The sequence below is a fragment of the Paroedura picta genome, chromosome 14, assembly GCF_049243985.1.
Source record: "Paroedura picta isolate Pp20150507F chromosome 14, Ppicta_v3.0, whole genome shotgun sequence".
In the NCBI taxonomy this organism is placed as follows: domain Eukaryota; kingdom Metazoa; phylum Chordata; class Lepidosauria; order Squamata; family Gekkonidae; genus Paroedura; species Paroedura picta.
The window spans coordinates 24561015-24580517 of record NC_135382.1 but is presented as its reverse complement, the minus strand read 5'-3'; the positions used below and the strand labels follow the sequence as shown (position 1 = coordinate 24580517).

The 19503-nt window shown below is 42.8% G+C and overlaps 1 protein-coding gene across 2 annotated transcripts in view; it reads left to right on the top strand.

The window, feature by feature from the left end:
- The window catches only part of NECAB2 (N-terminal EF-hand calcium binding protein 2), a 136165-nt gene that overhangs the window by 51576 nt on the left and 65086 nt on the right, over positions 1 to 19503 (top strand). For both annotated transcript variants that reach the window (XM_077309904.1, XM_077309905.1), the window contains exon 4: positions 17353 to 17378. In XM_077309904.1, coding sequence (XP_077166019.1) covers positions 17353 to 17378 — 26 coding nt within the window. The remainder of the gene's footprint in view (positions 1 to 17352; positions 17379 to 19503) is intronic.

Genomic DNA, 19503 nt, shown 5'->3' with positions numbered 1-19503 from the left:
GAAAGACAAGTCAAATAAAACATAAATCAAGAGAAAGTCATTAACAAGCGATGGCTTCCCATTAATTATCTCTAAACTAGGCTTAGAATAAGTTTAATTGCTTAACTTTTCTCGGCTTCATGATATGGAATTGTTTGCAGTGGCCACAAAGTCAAAGACTGTTACTCACAGCCAAACTAGACGTGCGGTTTTTAAAGAGCCGGATCCAGTCTCATGGACCAAATGCAGGTTCCCCGCAGCAGCCCTAGGGAAAAGATACTTTAAAAAAAGGTGAGCCCATTTGTACTCAGAACGCCACCGTAAGGGGGAGAAGGCATTCTGCCTACCCCGAAAGCAGTTCTCCCATGCCTAAAAGTTTCTCCATCCCCCCCCCAACAGGGATATGACACCCTCCTACCTGTGTTTCCTGTAATGTGTGAGTTGACTCTTTAAAGGTTTGATCGTGAACAGCTCAGCCAGTTTCGGAGAGCAAATCTGGGGCAGCACTATGACCGTTTATGCACTGGGCACTTCAGTGCCCCAGCTCCTGTGCAGGGGCACAAATCGAGGGCGGATGAGGCACATTGGGCCAAATGCTCCCCTGTGTGGGTGCAGGAAGAGGTGGGGCAGCCTGCCACAACTAAAACTCCAGCCTGCAGCCTGGCATGAAACCTCCAGTGCGTAAATGGTCTATGAAAAGAAATGTTTGAAACATGAAAGTCAGAACTAAAGCTGGCACTTACAGAACAGGCAGTGGCCTGTATGAAAATGTACCTTGACAATATAACAAGGTCAGCCTGTAGACAAGGTTGAGTTCTTCTTGACAACTGATTTTGTATCAGCAGGAGCGAGGGTTTTTTTTTAAATGACATTTCCTGCCAGAATCAGAGCTTTGCACTAAGTGGCAAAGCCTAGCGTCTTTCTGCTTCACTGGTTTTGTGATTTTATTGTGTGCATTCCTCCCCCCCACTTCCCCCCCCCCCACATGTATAAGGCTGAGTTATGTTAAAAGCACTTCTTCTTTTTTAAGTGGCTCTACTTGCTTTGCCGAGGTGAGCTTTCCAAGGGCAGGGAAAAATTAGCCGTAAAACATTAGCAAGCCACAGTTTTCAGGACTATGATGGAGATGAGCAAATGAAGGTTTCTTACATGAAATCTGGAAGTGTTGCCAAGTCTCCAGGTGGTAGCTGGAGATCTCCCAAAATTACAGCTAGTCTCCAGGTGAAAGAGATCAGTTCCCTGGATAAAATGGATACTTTGAAAGGGAGAGTCTGTGTTGGAATATGCAAGATCTGTAGTGTGCATGATTCGAAAGCGTATCAAGAACATCCTACAGGGAGCCCCCCCCCCCCAAGCCTCAGTAAAATTGCCAAGCGTTAAGCGGTCCCCGGTCAAGGTTGGGGACCACTGGCCTAGGTGACATTATTCATTCCAAGCTGGGGTATAAGTGAAGAAGAAGGGTTTATTTTTATACCCCACTTTTCACTCCCCGAAGGAGCCTCAAAGCGGCTTACAATCGCCTTCCCTTCCTCTCCCCAAAACAGACACCCTGTGAGTTAGGTGGGGCTGAGAGAGCTTTGACAAGACTGCTCTGTGAAAGCAGATCTAACGGAACTGTGACTAGCCAAAGGCCACCCAGCAGGGAAAGCAGTTCTAAGAGGACTGTGACTAGCCCAAGATCACCCATCAGGAGGAGTGGGGGGGGGATCAAACCCAGCTCTCCAGATTAGAGGCTGCCATACTAAACCACTATACCAAGTGCAGTGAATGCTTGCACTTGCAGTACCCCTCCTCACACACACACCTGCCAAACAGATAACTTCCCACAGAGCCATTTCAGATTTGGAAACTGGAGAGGGAGAAGGTGGAGGCCAGGAGGCCATCTACTCCTTGCACCAAGAAGTGATTCCCCAGCCTGCAGCTCTTTAGTCTTACCCATTTTCATTCCACTTTGTCGTCGACTTCTGTGTTTTTCGTTTAATGACACAACTCTTTGAATTACGTGTCAGTGATAGGAATACAAATCCCATCAAACAGCTGGCAGCCCCTCTACTGCATTCCCCCTTGTCAGAGGCAACTTTTCTGCTTCAAAACAAAGGCATCCAAGCCCTTGTTCTCTCCGGGGACTCAGCAAACAGTATCTGGTTGAGATTGTCAGGAAAACATTATTAGGACTGCTGAAGAGGGAAAGGAGTTGTCACGTTAACAGATCCCCAAGGCTGAATTTGCTTGACTCACTGCCAGAGTGCCCTCGAGAAGTCCCTCAGCCACTTTTAAAGTACACGTTCAGACCAAAGTTTTCCTAAGGCCCTAATTTCCAAACTGTTCTGAGGCATACTGGAGAGCCAGATGAACATTAAACACATGAATTGCGTTTATATTGTGCTATGTATGTGGATATGTATTCATGCAACAGCGTTCATGTATCTGAGCTTGTGCTCAGTCCTCAATTGTGATTCACTAGAATGATTCAAGCAGCGAATTGGCAAAGTATATTTAGTAGCCAGTCATAAGAGTGTGTTAACAACCAATAGTATGTCTAAGGGGGTGAGGCCTGTTGGACTTGTAAATGTATATAAAGCCTCCGTGTTCTCCCTGCTGCTGTTCAGTTAAGTTTTCCTGTTTGTTAATAAAAGTTCTCTTTGCGTTGGAGCTAAGTGTTCATGTCCTGACTGAGCCCACAGATCTAATATGCTGACTTTTCTGCAGAGTGAAGGCCCGGATATTTCTTTCCTCCAGTAGAAGTAGAGTTTGCTTTGAAAGAACCCAGCAGGCATCACCCTCTGCAGGGAGCACCCATTTTGAACCTCCTAACATTTTATGGAACCTCCCAATGTTTAATGATTCCTTGAGAGCCAGTTTGGTGTAGTGGTTAGGAGTGCGGACTTCTAATCTGGCATGCCAGGTTCGATTCTGCGCTCCCACATATGCAACCAGCTGGGTGACCTTGGGCTCGCCACGGCACTGATAGAGCTGTTCTGACCGAGCAGTAATATCAGAGCTCTCTCAGCCTCACCCACCCCACAGGGTGTCTGTTGTGGGGAGAGGAAAGGGAAGGCGACTGTAAGCCGCTTTGAGCCTCCTTCGGGTAGGGAAAAGCGGCATATAAGAACCAACTCTTCTTCTTCTTCTTCTTGTGGCAGCCATTTTGTGGTTTCCCCCTTATGGCAGCCATTTTGTTGTGGTGCATATTCTCAAAGATTGAAAACTGTCTATTATTAGTTCAACAAAGGAAGGGACCCATGATATATGTATGTACATGCACACACACAAATTTTATACACTGCTCTTGACAAAACTATTAAAAATCCAATTCCAACCTACTGAAGAGCTCCCAGGATTCAATAGCACACAGACTCTAGTTAACCTGACTTTTGTTTGTTATAAGAACTGGATATATTATAATAAATCTTTGAAAAGAGCTTATTAGCAAAAATAAAAAAGGATGGGGAGGAAAACACAGATCCAATTTTTATACGTGTTGTGCTTTCTCCAGAGCTGTTGCCTGTGGCAACGTCCTCTGGCATATCACCCTGTCGTATATTTATCATTCTGATATCTTCCTTTGCTTAGGTGCAGCTATAGACAGGATCTTACAAATAAAGCTGTTCAAAGAAATCCTTTAATGTCTTGGGTTCTGTGTAGCCTTCTCTCTTTCCCAATGCCCTTTGACATTCCACAAACAAAATTTGCTGTCATTAGCGTGTTGTAGACAAAAAATAACTCAGCAACCAAGCTCTGAGCTATCCAGTGATTTAATTTGTTCGAAGCAATTTGACACATTCCAGAAACAAGTATTACCCAGAGGTGAATTGAGATGATCTTTCAAATTTAACCACTGCTTTCTCCCAACTGCAAACCATTTTGAAGTTACTTGGGAAAGAGCTGTTTGTTTAAAGCATACTGGGGACAACTTTGCGTGTTGTCTTGCAATCACAAGTTTTTATCCGAAGAAATTCATACGTTATTTGGAGGGCTTGTGGCGCTGCAAATAGGAATTCAGAACTAGAGAAACAGAGAGACACCCATTTCCAGCCAATCATAATTGTTCATGATTTACACACTCAAAAACTATAATCTATGGAACCAAGGTGATTTTCTTCTGGAATTCTCTTGTATGCTGCTGTAACCAACTTAATTGCAACATGATCTCTTCTGATCTCTTCTCATTCTATGTATGGTAGCAGTCTTTGTTGTAAGATTTTGAGTATCACTTTACTTGTGTGAGAAATTAATATGATGATTTGATAGTTGCAGTCTTTGGCAGCTCCTTTTCTCAGAACTGTAATGTAAATTGAGCATTTCAAGTCTGTGGGCCTTTGTTTTCCACATTTATTGGCACAAATCTTGTTTCTATCATGATCTACTTTTGGTTCTTGTCTATCTTTAACAGTTTTAAGAGTTTTATCAGTGATCCATTGAGACCTTTCTTTTGGCTGCAAGAATCGTTTTTGCACATTCTTCCTTGGTAATGTCTCTGGTTTCTTCCCATATTTCTTTTCACATTCGCTTGAACTTAGTAATGCAAATCTGTTGTTTACAAGGTTTTAAAACTGTTCAGGAACTTTGCTTAGATTTTATTTTGGCATTATGACTCTTTTGGTGTTTTTCTTCAGATTTATTCTAATTTTTGATATTTGCGGTCTGTACTTCTATTGGCTCCCAATCTTCTTAGAGATTAGAGATTAGAGCTTCTCCATCTTGGGCTTTTAATAATGCAATATATTTGAATATGTAATCTTTTTGAATTCTGTATTGGCCATAATTGTATTCAAATACACTATTATCTGTTTGGTTGCCTATATCATGTGTTTGCAATGAGCAAACTGCTATCTCCACATAATTTTGTGAGTTGTTTTCCTGGTTCATTTTATGCTCCTCACCCGAATCTTGAGACAATATTTTATTATACTTTGTTTCCTACTTTTATGTTCCAGTCACCTATGATTATCAGCAAATCTTGTTTAGGCATATGATCAATTTCTTCTTGCATAAAAGCTTTCAATTGCTTCCACATCAGCATCTGTAGTTGGGTCATAAACTTGAATGATGGTTATAATGATAGGCTTTCCATGAAGTTTGATTGATCTTATTTAGTTAGACTTTGCATTATAGCTCCTGACTGTCTGTGCAACATCTCACCTCACTATTAGAACAATTCCACTGCATCTTGTCATTCTCCAAGTAAAATACTTGGTAATTTTATGATTGTAAATGTCCTTATCCAATCTGTTTTAGCTCACTCGCTCCCAGGATTGCAATGTTTAAACATTCCATTTCTTGTTTTATGATTTTAACCTTAACTTGATTCATGCTTCTCAAGTTCCATATTCCTATTCTATGCAATGGAAAGCTTTGGATTTTCCTTTTGCATCCCTTTATGTCAACAATCAAAAATCCTTTTGGCCTTAGTCCAGTTGCCTCATTAAGAATAGCTGTAGTTGTAGTTGTCCCCAGCTCTTCGCCAGCAGCTGCTCTGAGTGATCTGCAACCTGGATATTCCATCTTTGAGCATTCTATCGTTTTTCCATTTGGATTGTCTCATCATAGGGCTTGCAAGGCAAGAACGGTTCAGCATTGTTTACTATTGTCTTCTTCTGCACAGTACTAAGCAGGGTTAGCAGAAGTGTCACTGCTGTTGTCTCTGTCATTGTCACCTTCCATTATTGCTACTGCCCAGCAGCTACCCTTCAAGGATTCCTCTGTCCCCATTCCCACTGGAACTGTCAGTTCTCTTCTGCTGTTGTGGCTGTTGATCCCCAAAGGGGGTGGATGCATCATACCTCAGCTGTGACCATTCCACCTTGAGCAGTACTGCAAGGGGTCTAAACTCCTGGCAAATGGAGCAAATTCCAAGAAAGCAAAAAGCTAAATAAGACCACACATGAAGGGAAAATAGGCCTTTTATCTTTGGCTGCTGCCCTTTGACTCATGTCTGCACCTCTGGCAAACAGTATGACTTCTATTAGGTACCCTGAAGAAGTGGAGAAGAAAGCAGGCAGCTCTTCCTAGCTAGGTCACAATGTCCACATTTCTTCCCCATTATTGAAACATTTCATTCATCTACAGAAGGGAGTTCTAGCTCCCAAGTGTTTACGCCACGATGGATTCATTAGCCTTCAGAGAACCAGAAGTCTTCTTGTACAGCGGTGATGGACATTCAAATTGCCCCCAAGCTTATTTGAATATTGCCCTATCACATATTGGGCTCTGAAATGTTCCACTTGCAGTGCTTGATTTCCATAAATTAATGGTGACACTTCTTCAAAGTGGAAGAAACTGCATAATGCTCGGACACAATTTGCAGAGGAAAAAAGGCATTCGCCAGAGCTTTTGTGTTCCCACTCTTGACAGCTGTATTTGGCCTTGTTTAATTTCTGTTGCCGCCAAAGACATCTTACTTATGCTTCAAGAGCAAAATCAATCATGGCAACGGGACACTGACTCAGCATTTTAGCTAGCTGCGAGATTTATGCTGCCATTCACACCTAGCAATGGGGGATGGACGCAAGACTATAAATCAGATGCATAGACTGCAACGATCGTTTATGGAGCCATAAACACTGCTAAATTGCTTGCTTGAATGCCACTTAAATTCAGCCTCTTCCTTTTGGTTGAGGAAAGGAGACAGCATAAGCAAAAAATTGCATAACAAACAAAAATTAAGACTTTTAGTATTTTCTTCTAGAGAAGAGACAGGATGTTTCCTGCCCCCCTCTTGAGGTATGCCAGGACTCAGAAATATTGAGCCATGGGCTCTGAGAGTAGCATCCACAGCCATCACTTCTTGTACCGCCCTGGCAGCTTGAGGATTAAGCCAGCTGCTGGCCTTATTTTCCGCTGCATTGCAGCGCTGCCATGGAAGATGGATGGAGAATGGTATTGCATTTGCAATGTAAGCTTTTCAGCACCACCATTTCAGTTTATTAGACCCTCCCCAACTCCATCACATGAGAAGGCTTTGGGAGTTGTCACATGGAAGAGATGGACGAGGGATATAAAAGGGGAAAGCTCCTCTGAAACGATTCCTGCATCATTTCATGTTTGGGGACCGAGGAGGAAACATAACCTAATCTAGTGCATCCACATTTACATTGGTTAAGGTTGCCAACCTCCAGGTGGTGCCTGGAGATCTCCTGGAATTACAACCAATCTCCAGCCTACAGGGCTCAGTTCCCCTGGAGAAAGTGGCTGCTTTGGAGGATGGAGTATATGGCAGCACTCCCCACTGAGGCCCCTCCCCTTTCTAAACCCTGCCCTCCTTAGGCTCTGTCTCCAAATTTTCCAAGAATTTCCCAACATGGAGTTGGCAGCTCTTCTTTGATACCACTAAAAGCATCTGCAACTCTGACAATTTATAACAAGAAATTATTAGCAGGCTCCTTTCCTTATGTTCATTGAGGCTAGTAGAGTTTCGACCAACAGCTGTTTGGCTCAAGGAACAGCATAGTCAGAGATCTAGCCCATTCAATCAGATGCTGGTCACATGCAAAAATCATGTTGTGCATTGGAAAAGAGGATTTCCGTAAGCATCCTTTCCTTTCATGCTGTGAGTTTAGGTCTTGGTTAAAGCCACAGAGAACTTGCCCTCTCTGGCATGTGGCTATTTGGCAAACACTTAGCAGCTATTTGATTTTTTTTTTTGTATCTACACTTCTCAACTCATCTACTTGATGCTCAAAGGTTTTGCAACATTTGATAGAATTTGCCAGCTGGCAAGCAGCTGCTGTCAGCATCTGGCAGGATTTGAGCAATACTTCACAAAGGAATTTGGCAAATTTAATATTAACTGCTTTTGTTAGTATAAGCCGACAAACCAGGGAAATCTTAACCATTGCTGTCAGATTTCTACAACGCAAATATTACAATTTGGAAATGTATCAAATTTCCAATTTTTGTTCTAATCCAGACTAGTAGATACCGGAACTTAACACATCTATGTGCTATACTTTGGGGGAAGTATTTTTTTTAAAAATCATAGGATCACTTTCTTGCACTGCTAGCTTATTAAAAAAAACCTCTGGTAATAGGAAATGAATAAGGGATGAATAAGTATTCCTAATTTTAAAACATATCATATGAATACAAAGCATGCCATTTATACATGTTCATATAATGTATCCTGCTGATTTACAGATGCACACATGATGAAAAATACATACATGCAATTAAAAAATTGGTGCAAGAAAATGGAAAATGATGTAGAAATAAAGAATTCAGTTTGCACAGGGTATAAGCAAATTTGAAACAGGGGTTTGGAGGCTGAATGAGAAATTCCCATCAGAACTACCACCTATCAGAACTAATGACATTTGGACCAAGAAGAGCACTGCTGGATCAGACCAATGGTCCATCTAGTCCAGCCATTCTGAGTCACACAGTGGCCAACCAGTTCCTCTGGAAGATCCACAATAGGGCATAGAGACCAAGATCTTACCCTGATTCAGAGGATTAGTGCCTTTGAATGTACAGGCTCTCCTCAGTCACCATGGCTAGTAGCCACTGATATCCATGAATCTATCTAATTTCTCTTTAAAGCTGGTAAGCTGATTCTGTACAAGCGCATGTTATGGTTAACGTAGGAAGCTGCCTTGTACTGAGCCTGACCTTTGGGGAGAATTGCAGGATAGACCTAGAAAAGGAAGACCTGATTTTGTGCATTTCCTGGTCAAGAGCTGAACAGTGTGCGTCTCATCTGTACCTGAAAGCGTGCACCTGAAGCCAGGGAAGTGCTGACTGCTTTTTCAGTTCCAAATATCCTTTAAAACACACACACACAATTCCCACTTGATTTCATTCAGCAAGAAACTTTCAGTGAGGAAACGGAGGAAATCATTTCTGAAGAGCAAATCGAGCAGAAGGAGAAATGCTCTCATGCATGCTGGCCAACAAAGCATTTACCTGAATGCATCAGTTGCCACCGAAGCTCATCAACTTGAATGAGGGAGGGGATGAAGCTAGACAGATTTTGGCGCCGTATAATAAATAAGGACCAAAGGGAGTCTCTTCAGCAGTATTTAGAACCTAAGAATTGCATCCGGTGATTTGTCATTCTGTCATCTGACAGGTCCAGTTGGGGTTAAGCACTGTGTTTATATTCCAAGGAGCTCAGAGTACTGACTTCCTTAGTCTTCCTGGAGAAACTTTCACCTGGATACTGAGCCCAGACCAACATTTTGAGCTGATCCTCTGAGGAAAGGCTGAGGGACTTGGGAATGTCCAGCCTGGCCAGACTTATTCATGATCGAAAGAGGACTTAAAGACAGGATGTTGTTATTATTTTTATTATTTATTGAATTTGTATACCGCCCTCCTGTTGCTGGATCAGAGAGGTTGCCTATTAAATCAACCTGGCTACCTAGGGAGATTTGCTGTGTTAGCAAGATGTGACCCAAAATTGATGGAGGACGTGTTGAGGATGTGATTGATCTAGAGACTCCCCCCCCCCCCAATATACCTGGAACTCTGTGTGGTTTCTCTTAGTTCCCACTCTAGAATCCTACAAAAAAATCCTAATTTTGACCTTTAGCTACCAACATGGAATTGTAAAATGTCTCACGAAGGTAGAGAAGCAGCTGTTACAATACTGTTAAACGTTTGTTTTGTTGGTGTGCAAAGGAATGAAGGTCTGATGCTCCAGGGAACAAAAACAACAACAAAATACTTCTGCTGTAAAAAGCAGAGAAACTCCATTTGCTTTTGGCAGATCTAAGATGGGCTGGAATTCTCCAGAAAATGTGATAAAGGCCAGCTAAAGGCCTACCATTGCCACCCAACTCTTTAACAAGTTTAAATGGTTTGTTGTGCACAAAAGGAAAGGATTGAAGTTCTATGTAAAGACACAGCCGGTATTTGCCTAGCCCGCTCTGTCTGGGCTCCCTTCCCATTAGGTACGCCAGCTGGTTCAAACTTTTTTTTGCCTTTCTAATTATTCTTGATCTTGAATGATGGGATTTGAGCATTGAGAGGGTCTTGGGAACACAAAATCTATTTTGAGAAGCCCTCGGTCATCTGTAAGCTGAAATGATAGAACTTACCTTTGCATTGAGAGGGTCTTGAGGACACAAAATCTATTTTGAGAAGCCCTCAAGCATCTGTAAGCTGAAATGATAGAACTTTTCTTTGCAAGTCCTCCAAGATGTATTTCTGAGGCACACTTACCTAGGGGAGTTTACTCCGAAGTACATGCCACTGAAATTCAAGAGGAATTACTTCCGAGGGAACTTCACAGGTTTGCAAGCATAGGCAGCAGTACACATACTTTGAAGCAAATTGCCTTAGGATCACCAGAACCAGCCAGGAGAACGGAGACCAGGTGAAATAAAGAGGAGGGGCTCCTGTTGACCACATGTGACCTGTATGCAGGAAAGCTATGCAGCAGGGGTAGTCAACCTGTGGTCCTCCAGATGTCCATGGACTGCAATTCCCATGAGCCCCTGCCAGCAAATGCTGGCAGGGGCTCATGGGAATTGTAGTCCATGAACATCTGGAGGACCACAGGTTGACTACCCCTGCTATGCAGGACATGGGCTGCAGTGAGGAGGGGGATGGGATGACATTGAGTAGAAAGCTGGTCCGGAGCCAACCCATAGCATTAAAAAAGACTTTGATCCCTGGGAGCCTTTTTTCCTCCCAGCTTTGAAATGCGAAATATGCCTGCCTGCAAATCAAATGCTGGCTTTCTCCCTCCAACCAACTTTAGGCTGTCCGTGCATTTAATTTTTTAAAAAGAATCCCATAAGTTAAAGAATCCCTTTAGTTGTTGCCTGATTCATTTTTAAAACTTTAAAGAAGTGCTTTAAACATGAGCCTACCGTGAACCTGAAATCATCTGGTGAGGATGGCAACATACAGCGGGGCCCGTTCAGCGGTGGCACTGGTGAAGGACAACTTCATCCTGCATGAGGCACGCTTGACATTGTGCCTTTTGCATTTTTGGAAGACAGCTGAAATACGTCTTTCAGCACAGCTACTCATTTGAATTTATACTTCTTTCTTGTTCATGAGGCTTTGGGGTCAACTGACTGTGGGTAGATGCTGGAGTTGCCACGTTCCCGGCTCACCAGCCAATTTTGGTGGGCAGGACAAAATCTTTACAAAGCATGCTCTGCCATATTGATTCAGTTCTTCTAGCATAGTTTGCTCTCTCGCTTGTTTAAATATGAATAGTGCACGTTTTTCCCTGCGAGGGCTGCCTACCGTTGCCCTAGATAAATATTGTCACCCATTTTATGTCAAAACAAAACAGGTACTAAATATAACTCAGTGCACTAGAGAGAAACAGTTGTAGAAGTGATTCCTTTTCCAAAGCAGGAAAGAGCCAACCATTCTCGCTACAGCATTCTCTCTCTCTCTCTCTCTCTCTCTCTCTCTCTCTCTCTCTCTCTCTCTCTCATACACAAACACACACGGGTTCCTATCTTCAGCTGGTCAGGTGCTGATTGGCATTTTGAACAGCCCATCGGGTCCGTAATTTGCAGGAGATGCTTGAAATGAGAGTCCTTGATGTGTTTTTAATGTGTAAAATTTGAGTGCTTTTAAACATCCGTTTGCCAGTTCAGTCCCTGGGCAGTATTGCTCGCTGCAGTGCGTTGACAGCTTAAGCAGTGAAATACCTACGCCAAGGGCTCAGTGCCTTAGTTACCACTCCAGATAGTTGTCAAGATGTGTGGAATAATCGGAAGCAGTGCCAGCTTTATAAGTTAAGCCTTCAGGAGCCTGGATCGTACAGTTTAAGAACCTTAGTTCAATGGTACAATTCTTCCAATGTTGGAAGAGAAGAGCTGGAGGCTTTTTGCATCCTACGTTTTACTATCCAAAAGAGTCTCAAAGTGGAAAGTGGGGAAAAAAGACTTTCTGTGACAGAGAAAAGCTTCCTGTAATAGAGAAGTCTTCCTTTCTTGAAACAAGTCTTTCTCTGTTGGAGGAAAACTTGATGGAAGAGAGCCATAGAATCCATCCCTTCATTATTTACTTGACGTTCCCTAAAATATCTTCCCTAACATTGACCATTGAACGCTTCAATTCTTATGTTGGGTCTCTGTTATTATGGACAGTGTCCCTTAACACCCTGGAATCTTTTGTTAATGTGGACAGGAGGGTCCATCTCATGATAACAGCACTGAGATTAAGCCAGTGGGTACTGGGAGAACCAACTGGAGCTTCATTCCCCCACATTTCAAGAGTGTTCCATTGAGACAGTAGCAAATGTGGAAGAACGATTCCTTAAAATGGCCAAACACAACATGGTACACATAGCATTGTCTGCTCCCCAGATGGAAATTGTCAACTTCAGCTGGTGAACATCAGTTTGGGTCAAATATACAGTGTATGTTGTAGAACATGAATTTTGATTGATACTGAATTTCACAGATGAAGTTCAGAGGATCCCCATAGAAGAAACCTTGAGTTTTACCAGATGTTTCATTAAGAAAAGGCTGTAGAAGTGAGGAGGAATCATGTGACAAACTGTCCTTAACAGGGTTTTTTTTTTTGTTATAAAATGTTTGCAGTCCTTTCTAATCCTATTTACTGTTGTGATTACAATTCTGCATGCTTTAATTGGGTATTATAATAAGAATCCTGATTAAATTAACCACAAAAGTTGAATATTGGCCCATTATAGACTTCAAAAGTATTTTTTTTCTTTTGGAAACCTCCATACTTTAGTTTTAGGCAGTTTTAGATAAGATTGCATCACTTGAGATTTTGCTCTGTAGCTTTTTAAAAAAAACCTCTGGTTCATGTGGAAAAGCTTGTTTGCTCTGACAACAAACATTTTCAATTTCATTTCTTTTTGACAGCAGTTTCAGGTCTTTGCTTTTGTTTGTTGCCTTCATTATATATGTATGCTGGACAACTGTTATATTGTGATTTATGCATATTTAAAAGTTCAGGATACTTAAGTGGATAATATATAACACTAATTTATCAATGCTCAAATAATGCTGAAAAGTGAATTCATTTTATGGTGAAAATTCAGCAGAAGGAAATTGAAATTGAACTGAAGCCTCTATGAAGTCTTGGACAGGAGAAATGGGAGTATTTCCCAATCATTAAGCCCTTGCATTATTTTGCATAGATCCCCAGCTTCTAAGTGCCAAAGAAAATTGCGCTATAAGACGGAACAAACAAACAAAAGTTGTTTGGTCTCTGCTTGATCATAGAGGCTATCTTCTTATAAAGTCTAATCTTTCTATTGAAATCTTAAGGGAGCTCAGACTTGGCTTTCTTCCCATGGCTCAAATGTACTATCTAACTAGAATGCCTTATTTTAAAGGAGAGAAGCTAAGGGAGAGAAATCATTGCTTACTCTAATGTTTGTGGATAGACATTTTATCATTAAATTTGTTTAACCAGCTCTGAAAAATCCACACAGACTAATCCAGCATCGTGTTGTCAAAGGAATAGGAATATTAATGGGCTGCTCAAGCAAGTCATGGAAGTGAAAGGGACATGCATTGCAACGAAGCAACTTGTTCTTGCAGATTAATGATTTAAGAAGAAGACTAGGTTTTATACCCCGCTTTTCACTATGCTAAGAAATCTCAAAGCGGCTTACAATCATCTTCCTCTCCTTTCCTTATAACTGACACCCTGTGAAGTAGGTGGTGCTGAGGGAGTCCAGACAGGACTGCTGTGGGAGGACAGCACTATTAGTGCTGTGCTGAGCCCAAGGTCACCCAGCTGCATGTGGAGGAGCAGGGAATCAAACCCAGCTCACCAGATTAGAAGCCACCCCTCTTAACCACTACCCCAACCATGATTTTAAGGCCTCCCATTTACGCTCCTAGGGTGGGGGATTACTTGCCCCTACCCCCAGTTTCCTGCCCCTACCGCCTCCACATAGTGATGATCTGGGTATTCCCCATAGACTCTATGGCAGCCCTAAAGAGACCATTTTTCAGAAACATTCTATTCACTTGCCGTGCCTAGTGGCAACTCCATTGAACATTCTTTTTGATGGCATAATCCCATAGCCAAATATGTTCTTGTCCAGTTCTAGTCATAATTTTTCATAGCCACTGCATTCATGGCATGATCCCTGACAGGTCAAGACCAGCCATTGGTCGAATCCAGGAAAGAGAAGGAAAGCTGTGGTTAGCCTTTTGCTGTTGAAACAGTTCCAAGGAAACCTCTTTATCCACCTCCGATAGTTTGTTGTTTTTAATCTAGAAAGTCAAGCAGGATAATATTCTGCAGAGTTATAGTCATTTTGTTCATTATCAAACATTGTGGTACTTTCTACAGAATCAGTTTGGTGGCTGGAATATTGGACTAGACCAGGGGTAGCCAAACTGCGGCCCTCCAGATGTCCATGGACTACAATTCCCAGGAGCCCCCTGCCAGCGAACGCAGTTTGACTACCCCTGGACTAGACTGAAGAGACACAGGTTCAAATCCCCACGATGTCTTGGAAGCTCAGCAGATAACCTTTGGCGAGTCTCTTTCTGTCTCTTTCTCTCAGTCTAACCTACCTTATGGGGCTGATGTAAGAATAAAAACAGGAGGAGGGGGACAAATAATCTGCTTTGGTTCCCCAATGGGCAAAAGGGGGGGAGGTATAAGTGAATAAATGTGTGTCTATGGATATTTTTTCCCTTTTATATGGGCAGGCCACCCATGACTATGCCTTTCCCTCACATCTGCATAGACATGTGGTCACACATCACAAAACCAACCCACAAAACCAAATCATGGAGACCGTATGTGCTTGCCTCCCTTTAGGAAGGACTAGTACTTTTTTTTAAAGCAAAAATCCAATTATTTAAACTTGGTACACAATTTGGCTCAGCAATGATATGATGATAGGCGAGGAACTCTGCAATTTCTGCCTCCCCTCCATGTGACTTCTGCTCTTCAGAAAGGATTATTCCAATTTCTGCCTGCCTTGTCTCCCTCCTTCAAATTTTTGTTATCTCATTAACCAATTACTTGCTCCTAGAGTGCTTTGTTCTCCTCTAAGGTAGGCTAGATTGCATTTGGGAAGTTCCCTGTTGGTGGCCTGTTTAGCATTTAGGACCCGCAGTAATGACTTTAAACTACGTATAGATAGCAGAGAAAAACAAAAGTTCACAATCATGGTAGTTAAGCAGTGGAATCAGCTGCCCAAGGGACAGTGACCTCCCCCCTTGCTAGTGGTCTTCAAACAGTGGCTGGACAGATCCTTGTCCTGGGGGCCATTCTGCACATGTCGGATACTGCACTTTCAATGCCCTGTAGAAGTAGATTATCCTGTTCTGCACAGGAAAATCCAGCTACAAAAGCACATTGAGAGAGCATTATCCATCGAGTGCAGAATGTGCTGCAGAGGGGTAGAGTACATGGCCTGGATGGCCCCTTCCGACTCTAGGATTCTATGATTTCCATGGTTTTGTCTCGAAGAAGAAGAAGAAGAAGAAGAAGAAGAAGAAGAAGAAGAAGAAGAAGAAGAAGAAGAAGAGGAAGAGGAGGAGGAGGAGGAGGAGGAGGAGGAGGAGGAGGAGGAGGAGGAGGAGGAGGAGGAGGAGGAGGAGGAGGAGGAGGAGGAGGAGGAGGAGGAGAAGAAGAAGAAGAAGAAGAAGAAGAAGAAGAAGAAGAAGAAGAAGAAGAAGAAGAAGAAGAAGAAGAAGAAGAAGAAGAAGAAGAAGAAGAAGAAGAAGAAATAATACTGGTGAAAATAAACTTAGTGAAGCCCCTCACCCCACCCCACCCCCAGAAGCAACATCAGGCTATGAGCGTCATCTTGAGGACCCTTTCCTGGGAGTAAACCCTCTTGGATAACAGGGGGCTTACTTCTAAGCACTAAGATTGAGCACTAAGTATCGGTCAGAATATAGATGAAAACTGTGCAGCTTTCCCCCCAAAGCGGACATATGGACTGTCAGATAGGCGGCAAGAGACCTGTCAGTCACGTAAGCCTTTGAGGGCTTATCAGGATGGAAATGGTGTTTTAAAAACGTTGACCAGGAAATCCAAACAGGAGTGGGAACAGGCTTACCACTCTGATAAAGAGCTGCAGCGAATCCAAAACAGAACTAGCCGGCAAAGCTGCTTGTTAATTTGAAACATTTAAGGGGGTGGGGGAATGAGCCTTTCCCCCCTCGGGTGTTTTATGGCGCAGCTTGAATATGGCACCCAAGCAAAGGAGCGACTGAGCCTTCCTGCTTTCCTATCTTCCAAGGGGCCATTAAAACCATTTTATTCTCTGAGCCTTTGGCGGACAACATTGTGACTCGATGCCTATTTTGTTCTGGCTGGTTCTGTGTCGCCATCTTGCATACATATTTGCGTCTGCTTCTGTTTATGTGGATTTTTCATCTGACATTTTACAGCCTTGGATTGCAAACTGACTTCATGAAAGAAAGGCTGGGTGCAGACCTTTCACATTAATAGCCCAGCATTCCATCAGAGACCATTAGACAGCCAAGAGGCCCCATGACCTGTGGCATAGCAGCACAGCTGAGGCTGTAAGAGTCCAAGATGCTGTCTCGAGTGGAGCCTCCGGGGAAGACAGTATATGAATAACCAAACAAATAAATCTCATGCCCTGTTATAGATCAACACTTCACCATGCAAGCTCCGTAGACAACAACAAGGATCTGGAGAACTCTGTGTCTACGATTTCACAAACTGTATGCTCAGGTGTACTTATGGATTTGACAAACCCAGGGCTGGCTTATCCAGGTCACACATGTAGCCTCTTCCATAGGCCTTGCACTTTCAGGGCCTCCACAAGGGGTCTTCCTCCCCATGGATCAGGACCGGACCGTAGCCTTTCTCCTCCCCCCTTTTCTCTCTTTAAGGTCACTCAGAGTGATACCCCTTTCCACTGTGGGGGGCCACTGCAGCCCCAGTCAGGCTGCTTCCACCATAATTGTACTCTGCTAGGGCCCCGCAAATCCTTATACTGGTTCTGGTGTTACAGACCCCGTGAATCCTTAACCACACCTGGGCTAGTTGGTGGACAACAGGTAATCCTAGTAGACATGAGGATATCTATGTGGTTCCGCCATTTTGTCCTAATTTCTTTCTTTCTTTCTTTCTTTCTTTCTTTCTTTCTTTCTTTCTTTCTTTCTTTCTTTCTTTCTTTCTTTCTTTCTTTCTTTCTTTCTTCCTCCCCCCCCCCCTCTCTCTTTCTCTCTGCTTATTACCCACATTGTGGCATTCATTATGTTTAATTGCAACTGGTTTAACACTTGACTTGAAACTGCCCTGCTGTGTGGCTTTTGAAAGACCTATTTGAATGAGAACAGCATCAACCCCCCTTTGCACAGGCAGTGATTTCTGTTTTCTGAACTTTTCTCTTGTTTCCTGCACTCAGATTCATGCTCCCCTTCCCCTCTGATTTCTATATTCTAATTTTTCCCTTGTCTTTCTTTCTTCTTCTTAAAGCAACGTGGATACTAAAGAGCTATGTGGTGAGTATCTTTTGGATTTTAAAAATTGCAATATAACTCTTGCAACTACTGCTTCTTAAACTAGATTCACAAGCAAGAAAATCCCAATATGGCAAGAAACCTACCTTCCACCTTCTATCTCCAATCCCTGTCCTCTCTCCCTCCCATTAACGTCAGGTTCGGAAATTCTTGGAGATTACGGGGTGGAGCTTGGGAAGGGTAAAGCTTGGAGCTAGATGGACTTAATTCAGCTAGATGGACTAATGGTCCAACTCAGTATAAGCAAATCACCATCGCAAATAGGTTACATGAAGCTTAACAGAAAAGAAACAATACCAATGTATATCTTGTCAGCCACTCTGTAACTAGGCCACTGGAAATGGATGGTAAATGAAGCGATAAAGTCCAAGAATACTTCATCTTCAGGAGCGTAAATACTTTGCTAAAAATAGACCCTTGGCCCAGAGGTGCACGTAAATACACCTGCTAAGAACAAATCTTTTATACACACTTGAGAGTCATTCTTGCTACAAGAGCCTGGCCATCTGGCAGAACAGTCTTCAAGCAAAACCCCACGTAAAATGCATGATAGCCTAGTTCTCCAACAGTGGTCAAGGCTCCCTCCTTCAAGAGGAATCATTTCAGGCAGCCAATAAAAGTTGAACTTTTTTGACCTTTGGGGCTGCCACTAGACTCAAACTCCTTCTCACATCTGTTCATTCACTCCTGTGTTTGTCTGCTTATTTACAGCCATACACAGATCTTGAAAACGGCCTTCATCCAATCTCAGCTATTATCACCCAGTTTCATGCATCTTGCCTCTAGAGAGCCCTTCCTGGTCATTAACCCCCTGCTGCCATCCTCTCCCTACCTAAATGCAAGGGCTGAGGACATTTTGCTTCACAGTATCTGTGCGTGCACCCAAGAGCTTATGCCTCAAATAAAACCTCATTGGGCTTCAGAGCGCTATTGGACTCAAACTGTTTCAGTTAAAACATGACTGAGGTGCTGTTGTCCAGTGATAAAGCTAGTCAAACAACAAAGAGTCATGCCCCATCAGGTGGGTGTTACGTTTCCCCTTAAAGAGATGGCTTGTCGGGATGCTACTAGATCTGGAATTATGGAAGGGAATTTACTTGCTCCTAGAGTGCTTTGTTCTCCTCTAAGGTAGGAGTTCTCCTCCTTGTTCCCTGGCCTTGGAGCACTTTTTAGCAAATGTTGTTGACCTTCAAGATGGCACTGGACTCAATCTTTGTTCTGCTGCTTCAGACCAATGCAGGTACCCACCTGAATCTACCTCCATAAACTGGTTCATGCACATCTGTCATAAGAAGGTTTGAAGGAGCCTTTTCATAAAGGGCTTCTGAAACCCTTAGACATCAAATGTACATGTGTGCAGCTTTGTGAGCCAGCCCTGTATTGGTCAGAAAGCATTCATCTATTTTGAGATGAGCTATCAGTGCAATCATCTGTAGGCCCCATCCCAAATGCTTATTTACTGGGGCAGCAAATCTCTGGCCAGCCTAGAAGATAACAGATCCTTTCTTGCTTGCAAAGGTCTGCTTTTTGGGGAGGAGGGAAGTCAAAATGATGATTTAATCCCATTTCAAACAGACGGATTTTCAGCACCAGCCCTTATCAAAATTGCGATCTGTTTTTTTTTTATTCTTCTGCTTTATGAACGCTGCAATGGGTTTTGCTTCATCCTTTCCAGAAAAAAGGATTTCCTTTGATCCATTTTCACTTTTAAATGTCAACTCTCCAAAGTCGTTTATGTATTTTTTTTTACTTCCTTTTGTATGGTGGGGGAAATATTTGCAGCGGCTGAAAATTAGATGGAAGGGGTTTTCTATCGGTAGCCAAACTGTAGTAGATCACCCTTTTCCCACTGGCTGCTATCGGTCTTTTCACCTTGCACACTGTCCAGAGAGATAGATGGCATTTTAATTAAATGAATGAAGGCCAATTAATGGTCCGTTTCCTCTGGTTATTTATAGCAGAATCCTATTAAGAAATGCCAATTTAATATGAATGGCTGATTTTTAAAAGAAATCCTGTTGGCACCTATTTTTGAGATAAGGTTGCCAGGTCATCCTGGGCCTCCCATAGGGGGTGGGGGGTGGGGTAGGGTTGCCAGACCCCTGAA